The sequence below is a fragment of the Leucoraja erinacea genome, chromosome 21, assembly GCF_028641065.1.
Source record: "Leucoraja erinacea ecotype New England chromosome 21, Leri_hhj_1, whole genome shotgun sequence".
NCBI classification, from domain to species: Eukaryota; Metazoa; Chordata; class Chondrichthyes; order Rajiformes; family Rajidae; genus Leucoraja; species Leucoraja erinaceus.
Genome location: NC_073397.1, coordinates 28,365,600 through 28,384,652, shown reverse-complemented (window position 1 = coordinate 28,384,652; position 19,053 = coordinate 28,365,600). Strand labels below are relative to the sequence as shown.

The following is a 19,053-nucleotide window of genomic DNA, read 5'->3' as shown; positions in this document are numbered from 1 at the left end:
GATGATCAGCCATAATCACATTGAATGGCAGTGCTGGCTCGAAGGGCCGAATGGCCTACTCGTGCACCTATTATACATCACTAGATGTATAATAATGGATTTATACAACCTGTTGAATGAAGCTTTAAATTGATTTGAATAGAATAAGACTAGAATTAACAGGTTTTTAATTAGAAATGGCACGTGCCTCCTCCATAGCTCAGCCAAATCATCTCACGTGTGGTTTTGTAGTTCAGCTTAGGAAAGTCATGTCTGTTTTTCTAGTCCGCATCAAATTAAGTAATATCAGCTCAAAAACTGACAGATATCATGCAATTAGCTTTGGTGCATTTGGGTAAATCAGCAGTAAATGAACCAGTCCATCTTCCTGACAATTATTTACCATTTTTTGTATCATTTTAATATCATGCTTCAAAAACTGACATTCCGATGATGTATTGGGGCATGCCTAGCACCTGTGGTTTTGTAACCCAAAAAAAGTGGCATATCAGCAGAAAGAAATAAAAGACAAATTTATTTTACATTATCTTAAATTAGAACTGAGCGACAAAGTGCACACAAAAAGTGAAAAGGCCTTCATTAAAAGGAGATTCCCAGTTGCAGAAATTATCAGTTTTACATTTCTGAAAGCGATCATCCCAAAGTTAGACCACATCTTCATTTTGTGCTCTGCAAATATTAGTAAGTTCAGGAAGCCTGCAACCGACTTAGCTTTCACACACTGCAAAATCACACCTCGCTGCCTGTGCCTCAAAGCTAAAATGGAAAGATTTATGAAAATATTTAAGAAGGTTATGCAAACTTTTGTGCTGAAAGCAAATCATGGAAACAAAATGGGAATGCCAGGAGCTATTTTTGCTCAACCTTTGTGTGTACATCTTGTAGTTACACTCCATCAGATTGATGAGCAATATCTATGCAATTATGACTACACCAAGAAAAACAGTATGAAAGTAGATGCAGGGTAACATCTACATGCAGGGTAAAGTCAAATCTACATTATTACAAGCAGGGGATACCATTCTGAATAAATGTGATAACTATATAAGATGCTACTAACTGTACATGATATGCATACATTTGAATGACCACCACAAAAAGATCTATGATCACAGCATATGGTTCACAAGAGGCAGCATTATTTAAAGCACTCAAAAGACCACACACTGGTTGAAATCCAAAATAATTAAGCTTGAGGTTGCAAAGAAACTGAGCAACTGCAGTTGAAACAACAGCCAATGTCCCCGTGTTCAGAAATTGCTAAGTTTCTATCAGGGAAGCGTAAACTTTCCTTATATCTGAATGATTTTTGCCCCAACAAGTTGCAGTTTTTATTTATCTTTAGGTAGAAGCTCACAAACAGAGTTGTGATAAAGGGTGGTGAGCTGAAGGACAGGAAGGGAGGTGGAATTAAGGAGTTTGTTGAATTATTATGCCATCTGCAGTGTATAAATCAGAAGAATTTGTGTGATGGAGAGACGTGGGATAATGACAAAGAGGATTAGTCATGAAAATAACAGCGTTTCCCTTTCATCCCCATCATAGGCCAAGGATTCAGTAATGACTGCTGTAATAATGGCAACGGTCATGAGAAATTATAATGAGAAAGTGCTCTGCCCTGCCACCTTTTCTAGCTGTGATTGTGTCCCATTTTATTTTGTAAGGAGGAGAATAGTATGCTAGTTACAAACAGACATCAGCTTGTCACTGTTAAATAGCTGGTAGCAGCATGTCAGGTGTAATATACAGGGTATATTACCGGTTTGCAGCAATCTAAGCTTGAGATGGCAAAGAGGAGCCTGTGAATGTTAGATGTGAGAAAAGTTTTTGATAGAAGTGTGATGATTAGAGTACTGCCTGAGCTTGGTGCTAAAGCTAGTGGAGGAAGATACTTGGTGCTTGATTCCTGGAACTGGTTATCAGAGTTATCTGCTGTATGTTTTCAATATGTGACTATCATTTAGAACCTTTGTTCACATTCTGAGTATTACAACAGTTAATTTTGTAGCTGAATGTAATTTTATTTGACTTCACGTAGTGCCAGATTCAGTAACAGATTTATCTCCATTGTTATCAGACTACTGAACGGACTTCCCTTAAGATAAGAGTGAAGCCCCAATCTCCCAACCTACCTCATTGTGGTTCTTGGACTTTTTTTATCAGCACTTTCTCTATGGTTGTAATGCTATATTCTGCACTCTGTTTTATTTTCTCTCTGCATGACCTTTTGTACTTGTATATGGCTTGGTTGCACTCGTGCGTCATATCATTTGACTGGATTGCATGTGAACAAATGTTTTTCCACTGTATTTTGGGACACATGACAATTATAAACTAAACCAATACCAGAGAGCCTATTTACAGCTTCTGATGACTGTTCATATGCTTAAGCACCATTCCCCAATATAAGAGTTAATGGAGCAGGTGGTGAGGTGGTGGACTATCTTAATTTTGTATCCACTTTTGCAGTTTGGAGAGTCCACTATTCATCATTTGTGCATAACGTATCTCAATCCATTGTGTCATCCTAATGCAGTTGATGATAACTTAGCATATCTTCTGGAAAGAGAATCTGCACACCAAGACTATATTTACAGATTTCAAGAAGAAATCTCCTGTTGCAGACGATATATTGCATTTTTCTTGCTTGTTCTGATATGAAGACAAATTTTGTTGGAATAGGGTTTAGATACCAGACACAAATGACTTAGTATCATGGAGTTATACATCGTTGAAATAGGCCTTTCAATCCATCATGTCCATGCAATCACCACAAGCCATATATACTAAACACATTAACTGTACAAACACTTGCACTGTATCTTTCTAAGCCTTGGTAGTTCAAATGTTTTCTACATTTTTAAATGACGTGAGAGTTCCAGTCATCATCCCTTCGGACACCAAACACCTTCTGGGTGAAAATTATTTATCTTCAGATCGTTTCCAAACTTTTTACCCCTTACAGTATACTGATGCCCTCTGGTTTTGACACGTTCACTTTCAGAAACGTTTGCTTCTAACCATTTTTCATAATTTTGCACATCTCTTTCTTGTCCCTCCACTGCGCCAAGGAAACAAAACCAGCATTGCTGCTCCACTTAAATGAAAAGCTCCAAACAGGAAACGTCCTGGTGAATCTCCTCTGCTCCTTCCCAAATGCCATCATATTATTTTATTGTATGGCAATCTGAACTGTGGCCAAGACAAAACTCCAGCTATGGCCTAACCAATGTTTTATAAAGGTAAGTCATAACATTCCCTGCTCTTGTATTCTATGGTCTGGTTAATCCTGCAAAATGATTCTAAGAGCATGCTGATATGCAGTAAGAATCGGCTAGAGTTTGAAGGTACATATTAAATCAAGCTTAGCGCTCTGGGAGTACCATTGTATAACATCTAGTAAAATTGCACTGATCTTCAAATTGTATTCTATGGTTGATAGGACAGCTTTATAACATTTCAGCGTACTAGATCATATTTTAAAGCTTTAAGGGAAGACCTTACCATCATATAATGTCATCAGCTAATGAAAGGTCCATAAAGGTTGCTGTTTAGAAAGGATGGCCTACATCCTAAATATGGTCAAGTAATTAGACCATTAATTGGGCTGAGCAATTATATGCTCATGAATTAACCTTGCTGCACTGGAGACAGAAGGTTAATTATTCACTTCATGTTCACCATAGCAACCATAAACAGCCTACTAAAATGATAACATGATGCACAATTATGTCAGTGCAAATCACTCCCTTCAGAATTTCACTAAATGGGGATACTTTCCACTGTCTCCACCGTACCAAGTTTTCATCCCACTTAATTCCTGCTGCTCCCACATTAACAATGTTTCTTTTCAGTTGTTGCTCTGCAGAAACTCTAAGATGGCTTGATTTAATTAAGAATTGAATCTATCTGCAATAATCATGGATAATTTTGATTTAATGGAATGCCATATAGAATAGAAGCTTAAGGGTACAATTAACAGTACCCTTAATTTATATTCCGTCATTTGGAAAATAATTCATTCAGGTATTTGTAACAATGCATTTCTGTTCTGAATCATTTTATATGACTGATCCATCAGAAATACCACTTTGCTATGAAGATAAATTAAGTTATTCTCAGTGCTGCTCTATAAATAATGGTGCAATTGAAGAGCAGATTGTTTGAATAGTAATCTAGCAATTGCATTTTCTTGGGAAAATGTCAAATAAGACACAAAGGAATAGTGTGGTGTACAAACAGAGTTCAGATGAATCCATCACCAGAACATTTTGGAATAAATACACTTGTGTATTTTCCAACAAAAGGTAAACCAATATCTACTAATACATTTTAATTCATTTCAGGAAATGAAGTGATCAATAGCCTGTTTTGTATGTCTCCTTGATTCATTTAAAAAATGAATATAAAAGCAAGGATGTAATGCTGAAGCTTTATAAGGCACTATTTAGATCACATTTGGAGTATTGTGGGCAGATTTGGGCCCCATAACTGAGGAGGGATGTGATGCATTAGAGAGTAATCAGAGGACATTTATGGGATTGATCCCAGAGATGATTGGGTTAAAGAATGATGAGTGTTTGACAGTTCTGGGCCTATACACGCTGGAGTTTAAAATGATGAGCAGAGATCTCACAGAAACCTTAGATAGACACAAAAAGCTGGAGTAACTCAGTGGGAGAGGCAACATCTCTGGAGAGAAGGAATGGGTGATGTTTCGGGTCGAGAACCTTCTTCTGACCTACCTAAATAAAAACCTACCATATAATGAAGGGCGTGGATAGAGTGGATGTAGAGAGGATGTTGTTCCACTTGTGGATGAGTCTCGGACCAGAGGGCACAGCCTCTGAATAAAGAATGTACCTTTAGAAAAGCGATGATAAGGAATTTTTTAGCCAGAGGGTGGTGAATCTGTGGAATTTATTGCTACAGACAGCTGTGGAGGCCGTCAATGGATATTTTTAAAGTGGAGATTGACAGGTACTTGATTAGAAAGGGTGTCAAAGGTTACAGGGAGAAGGCAGAAGAATGGGGTTGAGAGGGGAAGATAGATCAACCATGCTTAAATGGCAGAGTAAACTAGTTGAGCCGAATGGCCTAATTCTGCTCCTAGGCCTTATGAACATGAACATATTTTGTAACACACTCAGTCCTTATTATACAAAATACAAAAAAACATACACTTTTTATGTCATAATTAAAGATCCAATGATAAATCTTTGTATACTCCAAAGGACATGTACTTTGCATCTGTCTTCACAAATGAAAGTGATGGTATGAAAGACTGAAAGAAGACCAAGAGGTTTTGGTCAGGGTGGCTATCGGTAGGGGAGACAAACAAAAAAATAATACTGAATGGTGCTGGATAGCAGGTTCAGTTGAAATACATCCAAGTTGCTGGAAAATATAACAAAGGTAAAAATGGGTCAGACCTATTAATGGGTTTTAGAGGGGATTTAAGGGGGAAAAAGTTGTTAAATGGTGCAACTGTCTTACAGCACCAGAGGCCCGGGTTCAATCCTAACTACGGGTGCTCTCTGTATGGAGTTTGCGTGTTCTCCTTGTGACCATGTGAGTTTTATCCAAGTATTCCAGTTTCCTCCCACACTCCAAAGACGTACAGGTTTGTAGGCACCAAGGCAAATTCCTTGTATGTGAATACTTGGCCAATAAACTTACTTACTTAGGTTAATTGGCTTCTGTAAATTGTAGGAAAATTATGAAATGGATATGATTACAACAATTATAGAGCAAAAAGAGATTGTGAAAGATTGATGCTTTTATTCTTTCTGGTGGATATTAGGGCTAGTTTTGAAGGAGTTAGATATGGTGGATAACCAACCTTTAAAAAAGGGAAAGTTAGTGTGAAGTATTTACAGCATTGTATAGCTCTGTAATTGAGTAAATATTGAGTGAATATCCAGCTCCCTATTTGGTTATACAAGATCATGTAATATATATATATCATGGTTACCTCGTGGAGCACCCAGTATGGGTTCCATTTCATTATTGAGTTATCTCTTTATTTCACAAAATCTGTTCACTTGGGTAATATTATTTATTACACACCATAGATGTCATACAAACTAAACAAAGAAACCAACCTACCCAATACACTACCGTTTCTTGCTAAAGAAAAGAGAGACATATTCTTTCTCAGACACTAGTGTTAAAGAGATGGTACAGTAATGATCGGTCATTGTACTATTTCATCGATAAGCTGACTTTAGTGGAATCTCACACCAGGAGTGGAGTATATAGCAGAAAATTTTAATGGAAAAAATCATTGTAATAATAAGAAACCTATTGCCTCAAGTTAAGTTTCAACAAAAGAAAATACTTTGGACAAAAGAGCAGTAATTTTTTCTAGTGTTTTACTTTCAACCATTGCCGCCTTGGAATAAGCTATTTGAGTAATATCATGGCAAGAAAGTGATGGAAGTTTGATGATATATGAACGCACCTCATAATGATCACCTGGGCATAAACGCGCAAAACCAATCAAACCTAGAAATTCATAGAGAAGAGGTGATTAGTTCAAATCATACACATGCTGGGCGATGTATATCACAATGTGCGATTATAAATTAATCAACAAAAATAAGAAAGATAGCATTTGTAACCTCAGGGCATTTGCAACCTTCACGAATAAAACTGATATTGATTGATATTGATTGATATTAATATTGGCATTTAAAACTGCTTTACATTCAATGTTAAAGTGTTACAATATATTGAAATTGCAGCCAATTTGTACAAATGGGGTGTGCATCCACTTGAATACATTCATCACATCACATTTTCCTTTCGGCATGAAAGGTGTTCAGATGACCCATTGCGTCTATCCCAGTTCTCAGAGCAATCCACCCCCCTGGAACTTATTATCGCCACTCTAGTTTTCTATCCACACACCTACCTGCACTAAAGGTAACATAAATACAAATAACTGACCAACCTGCACTTAGGGATGTGGAAAGAAACCAGAGCACGATGAAGAAACCCCCATAGTCTCAGGGGGAATATGCAAACTCAACACAGACAGCACCTGAGGTTAGGATTGCACAAGGCTTGTTGAAGCTAAAGAAGCAGCACTAATTGCTGCACAACATTGTTGCTCATAATATTAAGCAGTTACCAAAAGCATCTCTCCAAAATCCATGCACTCTCCTTTATGGGAAAGTGTCACAAACAGCAGACTAATACATGAGAACAAATCTGTTTTAGTAATGTTGGTTGAGATAAGTATTAACCAGGGTAGTAGAACTTCACATCTAGATTTCTTCAAATGGTATATTTTTTGTCAATGAAAGGTCAGACAGAACCTCTTTATGATCTCAGTGTACCAAATTACCCATCATCCTTATACAAAGTACTATCTTGAGTCGATTGTTAAAAATGTTATAGCAGCACATTTGGAAAGCAGTGACAGGATCGGTCAAAGTCAGAATGGATTTATGAAGGGGAAATCATCGTTGACTAATCTTCTGGAATTTTTTGAGGATGTAACAAGTAGAATGGATACGGGAGAGCCAGTGGATGTGGTGTATCTGCACTTTCAAAAGCCTTTGACAAGGTCTCACACAAGAAATTAGAACATATTGGTATTGTGGGTCGGGTATTGACGTGGATAGAGAACTGGTTGGCAGACAGAAAGTAAAGAGTAGGTATTCATGGGACCTTTTCAGAATGGCAGGCGATGACTAGTGGGGTGTTGTAAGGCTCGGTGCTGGGACTCCAAAAATTTACAATATATATTAACGGTTTAGTTGAGGAGATTAAATGTGACATCTCCAAGTTTACGGATGACACAAAGCTGGGTGGCAGTGTGAGCTGCAATGAGGATGCTATGAGGCTGCAGGGTGACTTGGATGAATGTGAGGTTATCCACTTTGTTGGCAAGAACAGGAAGGCAGATTATTATCTGAATGGTGTCAAATTAGGGAAAGGGGAGGTGCAACGAGACCTGCGTGTGCTTGTACATCAGTCACTGAAAGTAAGCATGCAGGTACAGCAGGCAGTGAAGAAAGCTAATGGCCTTCATTGCGGGAGGGTTTGAGTTTAGGAGCAATGAGGTCCTACTGCAGTTGTGCAGGGCCCTGGTGAGACCACACCTGGAGTATTGTGTGCAAATTTGGTCTCCTAATTTCAGGAAGGACATTATTGCTATTGAGGGAGCACAGCGTAGGTTCACCAGGTTAATTCCTGGGATGGCGGGACTGACATATGATGAAAGAATGGGTCGACTGAGCTTGTATTCACAGGAATTTAAAAGGATGAGAGGGGATCTTATAGAAACATATAAAATTCTTAAAGGATTGGACAGGCTAGATGCAGGAAAATTATTCCCGATATTGGGAGAGTCCAGAACCAGGGGTCACAGTTTAAGAACAAGGGATAGGCCATTTGGACTGAGATGAGGAAAAACTTCTTCACCCAGAGAGTTCTGAATCTGTGAAATTCTCTGCCAAAGAAGGCAGTGGAGGCCAATTCACTAGATGTTTTCAAGAGAGAGTTAGATTTAGCGCTTAAAAGTAAATGATATTGGGAAAAAGCATGAACAAGGTACGGCTCAAAGGGCCGATTAGCCTCCTCCTATGTTTTTATTTTGGAGTAAAATTTGGCACTAAATTAACAAAATCAGAAAACTACAGAACTTCTCAACAGATAAGGCACTATCTGTGGGGAGAGAAACAGATTTTCTTTTAACCAGAAACAAACTTAGTGGGTCAAGTTGCATCTATAAAGGCAAAGAGTTCGCTGACATTGCAGGTTAGGGCAATGCAGGACTGAGAGTATATAGGAAAGACAGCATTATAAAGAGGTGAGCAGGAAGTGTGAAACAGGGGGTGGTAACAATAGCTCTTTATTTTTGATGAGAACAGAGATATATTGTTTCTTAAAATTAAAATTTAACAAAAGAGAGGTTAATTATCAAATGCCGTGTAATCCTCAAGCAACAGAAAAATAAAATAGTAATGACAACAAAGAAAAAACTCTCACGGCACAAAAGGTCATTTACATATATCCATTTGACTATTTTAGAAAGATGCAAAATCTATTTCATTCCAAGGAAGTTTTTTTTAATTGATTTTAAAGTTACCTTTCATTCTGATGTGAAATTCCCCAAGAAGAATCTCCAGTGTTTTCTCTATCACACACATATCCTACAGGAAGGAAAACAAAAGGATCCCATATTATTGATAATAGAATATACATGCCCCAATAAGTATCAATGTTGCCAAAGTGGTAATAGTTGAGAGCTTCAAGTTCCTTGGCGTTAAAATTACCAATGATCTATCGTAGATCAACCACGTTGATGTGACAGCCAAGTAGGCACACCAACACCTCTACTTCCTGAGGAGACTGCGGAAATTCAGCATGTCTCAAATGACTCTTACAAATTTCTACAGGTGCACCATAGCAAGGTTACTGTCAGGTTGCTTCACAGCTTGACTTTTGAACAGCTCTGCCCAAGACCGCACAAAATTGCAGAGAGTGGTAGTTGCAGCCCAGTCCATCACACAGACTAGACGTCTCACCGTTCACTCCATCTACACTTGACGAAAAAACTGCCAACATAATCAAATTCTCACCCACCTCAGTCATTCCTTCTTCTCCCTGCTCCCATCCGGCAAAAAGTGCCGAAGCTTGAAAGCATGCACCGCCATACTCTGGAACTGTTTCATCCCCTCTGTTAATAGGCTTCTGAATGGTCCTTCCATAAACTAGAGTACTGACCAATTCACCTTTTCCCCAATGTGGACATTGGACTTTTCTATGGAACCGTAAGCTTTTCACTGTATTTAAGAAGGAACTGCAGATGCTGGAAAATCAAAGCTACACAAAAACCTTGGGACACATGATAATAATAAACCTAAACCTAATGTTTATATCACAAAGTAGTTGGGTGACTCCCAAAATAGTACACTGGAAGACTATCAAACAAAATTTGAAACCGATTCAAATTTAGGCTGACAACTAAGTAGAATTTTTTAAATGTCTTAAAGGAAGTGAGAGAAATGGATAAGCAGTGAAGTTGGAATATACATTCCAGAGTATGGCGCTGAGGCAGATGAAAGCACAACCACTCATGATGGAGCAAATACAATCTAATAAGTGTCAGAGGGTTGAATTGGAAATGCGCAGAAACCTCAGCAAGTTTTAGTGCGAGAATAGTTTACAGAGATAGGGAGGTACAAGACCATGAATCAGAAATAAAATGTTTGGCAATGCTGGACCTCACCTAACTCCTGCAGCTCCATACATAAATGACCACGTTGATCGTTAATGGGATCTATTCTTTCCCTAGTTACTTGTACCACTATGATCTTCTCCCTAATCAAAAATGCAATAACCACTCCTATCTGTAGCATCTGTGTCTTGGAACATTGAGCTGCTGCCCTGCCCCTCTCTCAGCCATGTTTCTGGTATAGCCATGCTATTCCAGTTTGTGTACTAACCTGTGCCCTGTGCTTAGTCTATAATGCCCTCTTCGTCCCCTCTCTAAACCCTGCCTGTCCTGCTTGCTTTAACAATTATTTTTACCTCAACTTGCCATCTACAACACCATCACTTTGAGCCTCACCCCTATGCCAGGCTAACTTAAGTCAACCCCACCACTCTATCCAAGCTGCAACAGCAAATCTCCCTGCCTGGTTCCTCACCAGTTCAGGGGCAACCATCCCTTTTATGCAGGTTTCAATTGTCCATTGAGTCCAAGCATCCCCCCCCCCCCCCCCCCCCCCCCCCCCCCCCCCCCTTTCTCTTTAACTTATTTTTCTCTCACATGACCATCAACTCACCTTTGACTTATCTTGCCACCTATAAACACAAGGGATGATTTACGATTGCCAATTAACCTACCAGCATAACGTTGAGACATGAGAGGAAACAGGAGCACTTGGGGAAAAGGGAGAATGTGTAAACTCTGTACAGACATCCGTGGCGATCAGGGCTCAACCCAGGTCGCTGGTGCTGTGAGCATTAACTACTGCAGCACTCTGTAACCTGATCAGCTAGTAACTTTATGTCATTCACAAAAGCAAACTTTGAAATGTGAAATAGTCATTATGATGTTTTGAAATGCTCTGTGTTCTCTTTGGAAGGAGACCATTCATTAATAATCTATTATTTTGCAATGAGTTTATTTTAATCGGTAAATTATAACATTCCTCAGCAGACCAGATGTTAAAACATTCAGGCAAAATAATTACTGTTGGTTGTGCAGAAATGCACATTTTATCCGGAGCCCCGAACTGGAAAAGCTAAAAAAGTGGTCTCTGGTGTGCTGTCTTGCTTGTTTTAAAATAAATACCTTCCTGGTCAGGTGGATTACTTCATATTGATTTATTTAAGTAGGGAAACTTATTGTTGTGCAAATTAAAATCAAACTATTAGAATTAAACTTAATTGGTTATGAATAAAATGAATAAGTAGACATAATATTGGCAATGGACAATGTTAATTATTTGAAGCTGTCAATCCTTCAAAGATTGTGTTATAAAACTTAAAAAATAAAAATTGGAGACCATTGGGCCCCTTATGTCTGCTTCGTCATTTAATAAGATATTAACTCATGTTAGGAATACTGCATTGGCACTAAGCCTAATTGCAGCCTGCCTTCCTTTCACATCAGGTTCGCATCTAGAATTCTATGCAGATGGTCATCTGGGACTCCATTTATGACCTGTTCCATCTTCTTTGTTTCTCACCCATAAAGTTAAGCTAATGGGGACTGATGAAATTCACACAGACAGATAGGGCAAAACATATGGTAGTACCTAAATCCTGTAAGGTTGTTCAACTCTATGTGCTTTATAAATTTATCCTTGCTATAAAACTACAGGTCCTCCCCAGTTTACGGGAGGACTCCGTTCCTGAGAACTGGTTATTATCCATATAGTCAGCAAGTCAGAAATGCAGCATATTTTTAATATACCACAGGGCAACAAAGGGCAATGTGTAATTATATCAGGATGTTTATATCAACCATTCAGATATTGCCGTGAACCCAGTTCCCATGGAAAAATATGTCTGCGCCCCGCAGCAGCTGGCAAATCCATTTAGCCAGTCTTGCAAATGTTCCTTTATTTGTACGTGCCAGGCCATTCAATCAATCAATCAATCAACCTTTATTGTCATCTTGCAAAGTAACAGTTGTACAGTGCAAAATGTGAAGACGTTTCCCAGGGAATACCAGAGCATCGCACATAAAACTTAAACATTTCACACATAAATAAAAACAATAAAAACTATCCAGTCCCTGATAAAAAACCAACACCAATAGTTAAAAAGTGCAGGTAAAAAACAGCAACATTATAATACAAGTAAACCAGTCATTATTAAATTGTCAGTGCAAAAAAGCAGCAGAATCAGGTGTAGTGACTGTTCAGCAGCCTCACAGCCTGTGGAGGGAAGCTATTTAGCAGTCTGATGTTCGGGCTTTGATGCTACGGTATCTCTTGCCTGATGGCAGGAGATCCAGATGTGTGTGGAGGGGATGCAGTCTGTCCTTTGCTATGCTCAGTGCTTTTTTTCAGGCAGCGGCTCTGGAACATTTCTTGTAACCTGAGGAGGAGCTATATGTGACAAGCCCTAAACCCACATCTCAACATGGCAGAAACGAAACACTTCACTACACTGGATTTATCCTGTACTTATTATGCCCAGTTTAACACCAACGAGGGTAGTCATTACAACTTGGCAGTTAACACCCAGCAAGGGATTATATCACCTTTCTTCATTTATGACCTGTTCCATCTTCTTTGTTTCTCAAAGGGATTCACCATGCTGCTGAAAGCAACATTTTTATTGTACCTGTACCTCTCTGTACCTGAACACAGGACATAGAATTGACTTAACTTGACTAAAATACTGTTACATGATGCAATGGACCTTATATATGACTGAATTTCTCCAGAGTGGGCACTTGAATAAAATGTTTGTTGAATGGACAAATTCAGAACCAGGTCATCTGATGGATCATTTGATGTTAATTCGTAGATACATTTTTTTTTTAACCACTTAGATTCTCAATTTCAATTTCTATATTTAAGAAGTAAAGATCTCACTTATTGAAGCTCATTAACTACTTCCACTTGAATTCACAAGCTGACCAGCTGAGTGGTTCCAGCATTGTTTACTTTTATTTCAATGTGTCAGTAACCTATATGTCGTAATTTTAGCATTGGTGCTGAAAAAAAAGTTAACTGGTTTAAATTGGTAACAGTCCCTATCTTTCCTAAAAAAGCTTATTTTAAATAAGCATAATTGGAAAAAAATCTTCAAACTAAGATTGAGAAATAGAATGATTACTAATGCAATGTTTAATGCTGCTGTAAATAAATAGATTAATTGGAATCTGAGTCACATCTGCCAAATAACAATAGTAATACATTTTAGAAGTACACAGATGGAATACCTCTGTACATAACCTGTAGTTCCTATTAATCTCCAGCAGTGTTTCCCGTGATCCTTTGGTGGAAGGTGTTATTGAGTAAGCTCTTCTCATGTTGTTTGCCCCATTGCGTAGACGCCATTGGATGAAGTAGGACTCGTATAATTCTTCTATCTGGATAATAGATGTACACAACAGAATAATTCTTATACTGGTTTCTATATATAAAATTCTATGAAAACACCCTCAAAGCATTGGGCATTTCTAAAATTCAAATTATTTCATTATACTAAGCGTATAGAATTTTATATCATAGAGTGAGGCCTTTAGTTGATTCAGATTCAGATTCAGATTCAATTTTAATTGTCATTGTCAGTGTACATTACAGAGACAACGAAATGCATTTAGTTTAACGAAATGCAATAGTTTAAGCTTAAACTATTTTTTTTGAAAAAATCGTTCAATTAATCCCAATTCCCTTTACTTTAACCATTCCTTTTTTTTTAAACTTTCCAATATATATTTAATATTCTTTTGAAAATTACTATTGAAATCTACTTTCATTACCCTTTTATACAGTATATTCCAAATTGCACCAACTAAAGGGCCTGTCCCACTTTCACGTCCTAATTCGTGACCTACGCCGAGTTTGCCCTTGACTCATACTCGCAGCATGGTCGTCACGAGGTTGTAGGAGGTCATAGGAGGTCGTAGGTAGATCATAGCAGGGCGTTATGCTAGTCATAGGGACTAGTGGGATTGAGCAACAATCCTTAGCTGCTCTGTAAGAGACCAGCATTGGTTTGTGATGTGCAATTGACTCCTGCTTGGTTATCCCATGGCAAGATCATATAAAAACTTAGGGGAAAGAAGATGAGAACGTGCAACAAGAGATGAGTAACAATCCTTGCAGAAAGTAAATTATGATAATCATTCTGGGAACTAACCAGGTAGTTTGCATGGAACACTGGTAAAAATGTGTTCACATATTATTTGTCCTTTGGTGATTTGTGGACATTGGTGATTTGAATTCATTGCACATCTCTAGTTTGCCTGAGGAAATGATGTGTGGTTTGCTAATGTATTGTTGAGGATATTAAGAGTTAATCATGTTGCTGTCATAGTAAGCGTACCGTGTCAGCAGGTGCTTCTTTGCATTATGAACCAACCAAGTCAAAATATCTATTCTGGGCCATTCATATTTATCACTGAAAATTTGGGACTGAAGCTTCCATGGGCAATAAAACTACTGTTGTAATACTTATATTTAACTTTGATGACATGAAAACTCCATTGCAAAAGGCCAAGCTTGAGGTGCCATAGTTTCCATGCTAATATTGCAAAAGCACAGGCTGTTCTTGGACATTGCAGAAATTCAATCAAGCAAAACATATCAAAATGGTGTTTTTAACGAGTAGTAGTAGGCCCCCCTCGGTCATGACTGTCCATGGGTGATGCATCCTGGTCGGATGCAAGCCTGGTCGATGTCCCATGGAGGACAGGCTGTTGCCCCTGCAGCACGTCCCCCCTCGCCACGTCACTGATTGATCCAAAGGAACGGCAGGGCCGTTACAGTTTGGCACCAGCGCTGTCGCAGGAGCTGCCAGAGCGAGGTTGTAGACAAAGATGAACTGCTTTGGGACTCCGACTCCGAATTTTCTTGAGGTTGACTCCTGGAGCCTTCTCCATGACTGGATATGGCCACAAGGCAGTGGAGGTTTTAAATCAGAGTTTTAACTCTCCTAGATGTACTGTCTTCCCAGACTGACGAGCCCCATCTGCCTGAGACTCATGGGGGCGGGAGCATCTACCTTCCCGTGCAGGTCTATAGCACCTGCCCACTGCCCATTTGTGTTTTAAACAAGTTTACAAAAAGCATATAATTTACATTATGTGAACACTGTAGTAATATTTTCAAGGTTATGATGTTAATAAACAACTGAATATTATATTTAATATTTTGTGATTGTATTCCAAGTGGTCGTGCAACAAAAGCTTTAGCTTTCTTTCATATTTTAAATTTCACCTAACTTAATGAATGTAAATGACTTATGATTTATTAAGTTGAACCTACTGTCCTCATTTTATTTCACCAGATATCTTGTGTAAAACTGTACTTAGGTGAAAGCCAAATGGTTTATCCAAAACAGCTGCTTTTATTATCCATGTGAAGCTATTTAAATTGCCTACTTTTAATGAGGAGAAAAAAAATAATTCCATTATTGGCAATCTGCAAAATCTTACCCTGCTGATGTGAAATTCCAATTTCCTGACGTATCTCTCGGTAGTTCTAATTTGCTGAAATGTAATAGTTTTTATTAGTGATCAAATAAATAATTAATACCGATATCTGCAGAAATGATGTGATTTCTATATTACACTGCTGATAACAAAAAGTCTTCCATTCAATGCCCATCAATGTTGAACAAAATTGAATGCAGGCAATTGAAAATCAGGGGTGAGGAAGAACTTTTGGGGAGGCTTTGATGTACAATTGGCAAGCAGCAAAGACAAATTTCAAGCAAGTAACTGCTAAATAAACAAAGAGTTTTACACAATTTATAGAATGTTTGCAGTTTTCACACAGTCATTACCAGTAGCAGCTAAAGCAAGAACACAGAAATATTTTCACATGGTAATTTGTATGGGGCAGGAGATGTTGGATGCTTCTACTATCTGCACAAAGAAATACTGCAGTTGCTAATAAGCAATGTTCGACCACCTCCTGGGGTGGACTCTGCATCCACCAACCTAGAGATATAAATTGCAGCTTCTATTTAAATCTTGATATTAGTTTAGTTTAGAGATACAACGCAGAAACAGGCCCTTCCGCCCACCGAGTCCGCACTGACCAGCGATCCCCGTACATGCACTAGGAACAATTTACATATACACCAGGCCATTAACCTAAATACCTGTACGTCTTTGGAGTGTGGGAGGAAACCGAAGATCTCGGAGAAAATCCACGTGGTCACGGGGAGAACGTACAAACTCCGTACAGACAGCGGTCGTAGTCTGGATCGAACCCGGGTGTCCAGCGCAACAAGCACTGTAAGGCAGCAATTCTACTGCTGTGCCATCGTAGCCGCTATGTTAGCTTCAGTTAAACTGAGCAGCTCCATCTGCCTTGTGGCCTATTCTACTTGGAGTCAAATGTTTTTCCCTATATGAATTGACAATGTGCTTACCTTATCTAGATCATATAAAAAAGCCTAAAATGATAAACACAAGAAATAAGCATGTTTCATTATATTCATTTCATTATAAGTAAATGTATTATTATTCCTTTCAGAAAACAAACACACTTGTGCATTACTGAATTTTCGTTTGACACATTAAAGATTACAACACAAAGCACAATGAAATGGAATGATTTGTAACAATGTTTTTATCTACTACCCTAGATTGTACTGTGGGCATTGCTGTATGTAACTTTTATGATCAAGAGGCTCAGAGTCTCGCTTGCACTCCAAGGTTATGAACTGGCTAATTCAGCATAAGGCATAAGTGGGTAATGGGGAGGATGGTCAAAAGAAGGAAAATGGTCAGCGTTTAAAATGTATTATTACCGTGCATGTGGATCCTCAATTTGGTAAAATGATTACCAAGGGGCCCGTAATCTTCCTACCTCTTTATCCTACACCACAGGAGTGATCAAAGGATCTCAGCAGCGGCCACCCCCTCCGGAGACTAAGGAAAGCAGGTCTCCCTACTGTTCATCTAAGGACCTTCTACAAGGGCACCATCGAGAGTATGTTGACCTACGGCATCACTTCCTGGTTTGGGAGCTGCAAGACTTATGAGCAAAACCAACTTAACAGGATAGTGAAGACAGCCAGCAGGATCATTGGTGCCCCACTCCCTTTCCTGTTGGAGATCTATCAGAAGCGTAGCATCTGCAGAGCCATCTCCATTATCAAGGACCCCTATCATCCATCACACCCCATCTTCTCCATTCTGCCATCTGGGAAGAGGTATAGGAGCATCAGCTGCAAAACCAGCAGAATGCTACACAGCTTCTTTCCACAGGTAATAAGACTGGTTAACGGACTGTCCCCTCCCCATACATCATACACCAACACATCTAACCTTGCCCATACTTTGACAGCTAGGCACCTGTCAAAGCAAAGCCACTGTTCGGTCTGAATGTCTGTTTTCATTTCAATTTTTAGGCCTATTTTAGTAAGGTAATTTTAATACGCTATATGTTTTATTCTGTTTTTAATAACTGCATATTTGAGAAACATTTTTTGAATCTGTGTATCATGAGTAAATACTGAATTCGAGCCGATGATATGGCAGGGCAATGGGGTAGCCAATCAGTTATGATTGCAAGGTACAAATAATGTGTTTTATCTCTCTAAAATGCAACAAGCCATTGTCAAAGAATTTAGTCTCCCTCCTTCCACCCTCATTCCTCCATCTGACTTCACAATTTGCACGTCTTCCTTCCTTATCTCACATCCTTTGTCTTTTCGCTTCTGGCTTTTCTCCAACCATCCGCCTGTTAAAGCCAAACTCCAGTCATTATCATTTTAATTTTGAGGCTAGCTTTTTAACATTCTTGCAGGTGTTATGAATGATTAACCCTTGGTGAACATGAGCTGTATTAATAAAGCCACGCCAAAGTCCAGGACCCATTTCCCTTCCCCAAATGCTGGCCTTGCTTGTAAAGCCTGTATTCTGAGCATAAAATCATTGTGTGATGCCCTCTCTATACCGTCTACAATGTTTTAATACGAGTTTGATATTAGTTTCCTGAAACCATCATGAGTATAAATTCCGAAACCAAAATGATGCAAAGGTACAAGCTGTGCTTTGCACAAGCCATTGTCAAAGAATAGTAATTTTGTTAACATACCAATCTGGAGTTTCTCTTCATGTCTTTCTGTTGCATGGTCAGCAAATCTAACTCATTCTGGCGTGATTCTATATAGTTGCTGTAAAAAAATTATGTAACTAATAATCCACTGAAATGTAACATTTTAAATTTAGAGATACAGTTTTGAGATGCAGCGCAGAAACAGGCCCTTCGGCCGAGACCGCACCGACCGCTCATTAACATTGTCCTACACACATTAGGGACAATTTTTAAATCCATACCAAGCCAATTAGTTTACAAACCTGTACATCTTTGGAGTGTGGGAGAAAACCGAAGATCTCGGAGAAAACACATGCGGCCATGGGGAGAGCGAACAAACTCCGTACAGACAGCACCCATAGTCGGGATTGAACCCATGTCTCTGGCACTGAAAGCAGCTGTAAGGCAGCAACTCTACCGCTGCGTCATCGTGCCGCCCATGATGCTGTTTATGAAACAATGATGCTTTTCTTCTGCCTCGTGGATTTGACCTCTTTATTGGTAGAAGGTTAGAACTGCATAAGTAGGTTCCAGAAAGAAATGGTTCCTATAAAAGGTGCATACGCCAAATTTGCATTTGCATTGGCCCTTTAAGCTCATATGTTAGCCACAGTTGCTCAGTTACCAGATTAGTTAAGGTTCAATTGTTATATTCTCTGATTTTGTGAAAAGTGTCTACTTGATGGAGTGAACAGTCCACTTGGTTGTGTCAGAAGGCCATGGATTCAGGACACCCTCCTGAATTGAATCTATAGGGATAACGTAGTGTAGAACTGAGAGAGTTACCTTTTGGGTG

General features: G+C 38.9%; 1 protein-coding gene across 6 annotated transcripts in view; it reads right to left on the bottom strand.

Annotated features, from left to right (window-relative positions):
- LOC129707442 (RIPOR family member 3-like) overlaps positions 1-19,053 on the bottom strand; it is a 144,605-nt gene that overhangs the window by 42,072 nt on the left and 83,480 nt on the right. For 5 of the 6 annotated variants that reach the window (XR_008725182.1, XM_055652473.1, XM_055652472.1 and 2 more), the window contains 6 exons: positions 18,258-18,336; positions 16,585-16,608; positions 15,641-15,694; positions 13,421-13,570; positions 9,101-9,164; positions 6,464-6,507 (listed from right to left, as the gene is read on the bottom strand). Coding sequence is in view for 5 of the 6 variants with exons in the window: in XM_055652473.1 (XP_055508448.1) it covers positions 6,464-6,507; positions 9,101-9,164; positions 13,421-13,570; positions 15,641-15,694; positions 16,585-16,608; positions 18,258-18,336 (415 nt within the window). In the remaining variant the exon portion in view is untranslated. Of the gene's footprint in view, positions 1-6,463; positions 6,508-9,100; positions 9,165-13,420; positions 13,571-15,640; positions 15,695-16,584; positions 16,609-18,257; positions 18,337-19,053 lie in introns of those variants that run through there. The other variant, XM_055652477.1, reaches the window with a different exon arrangement.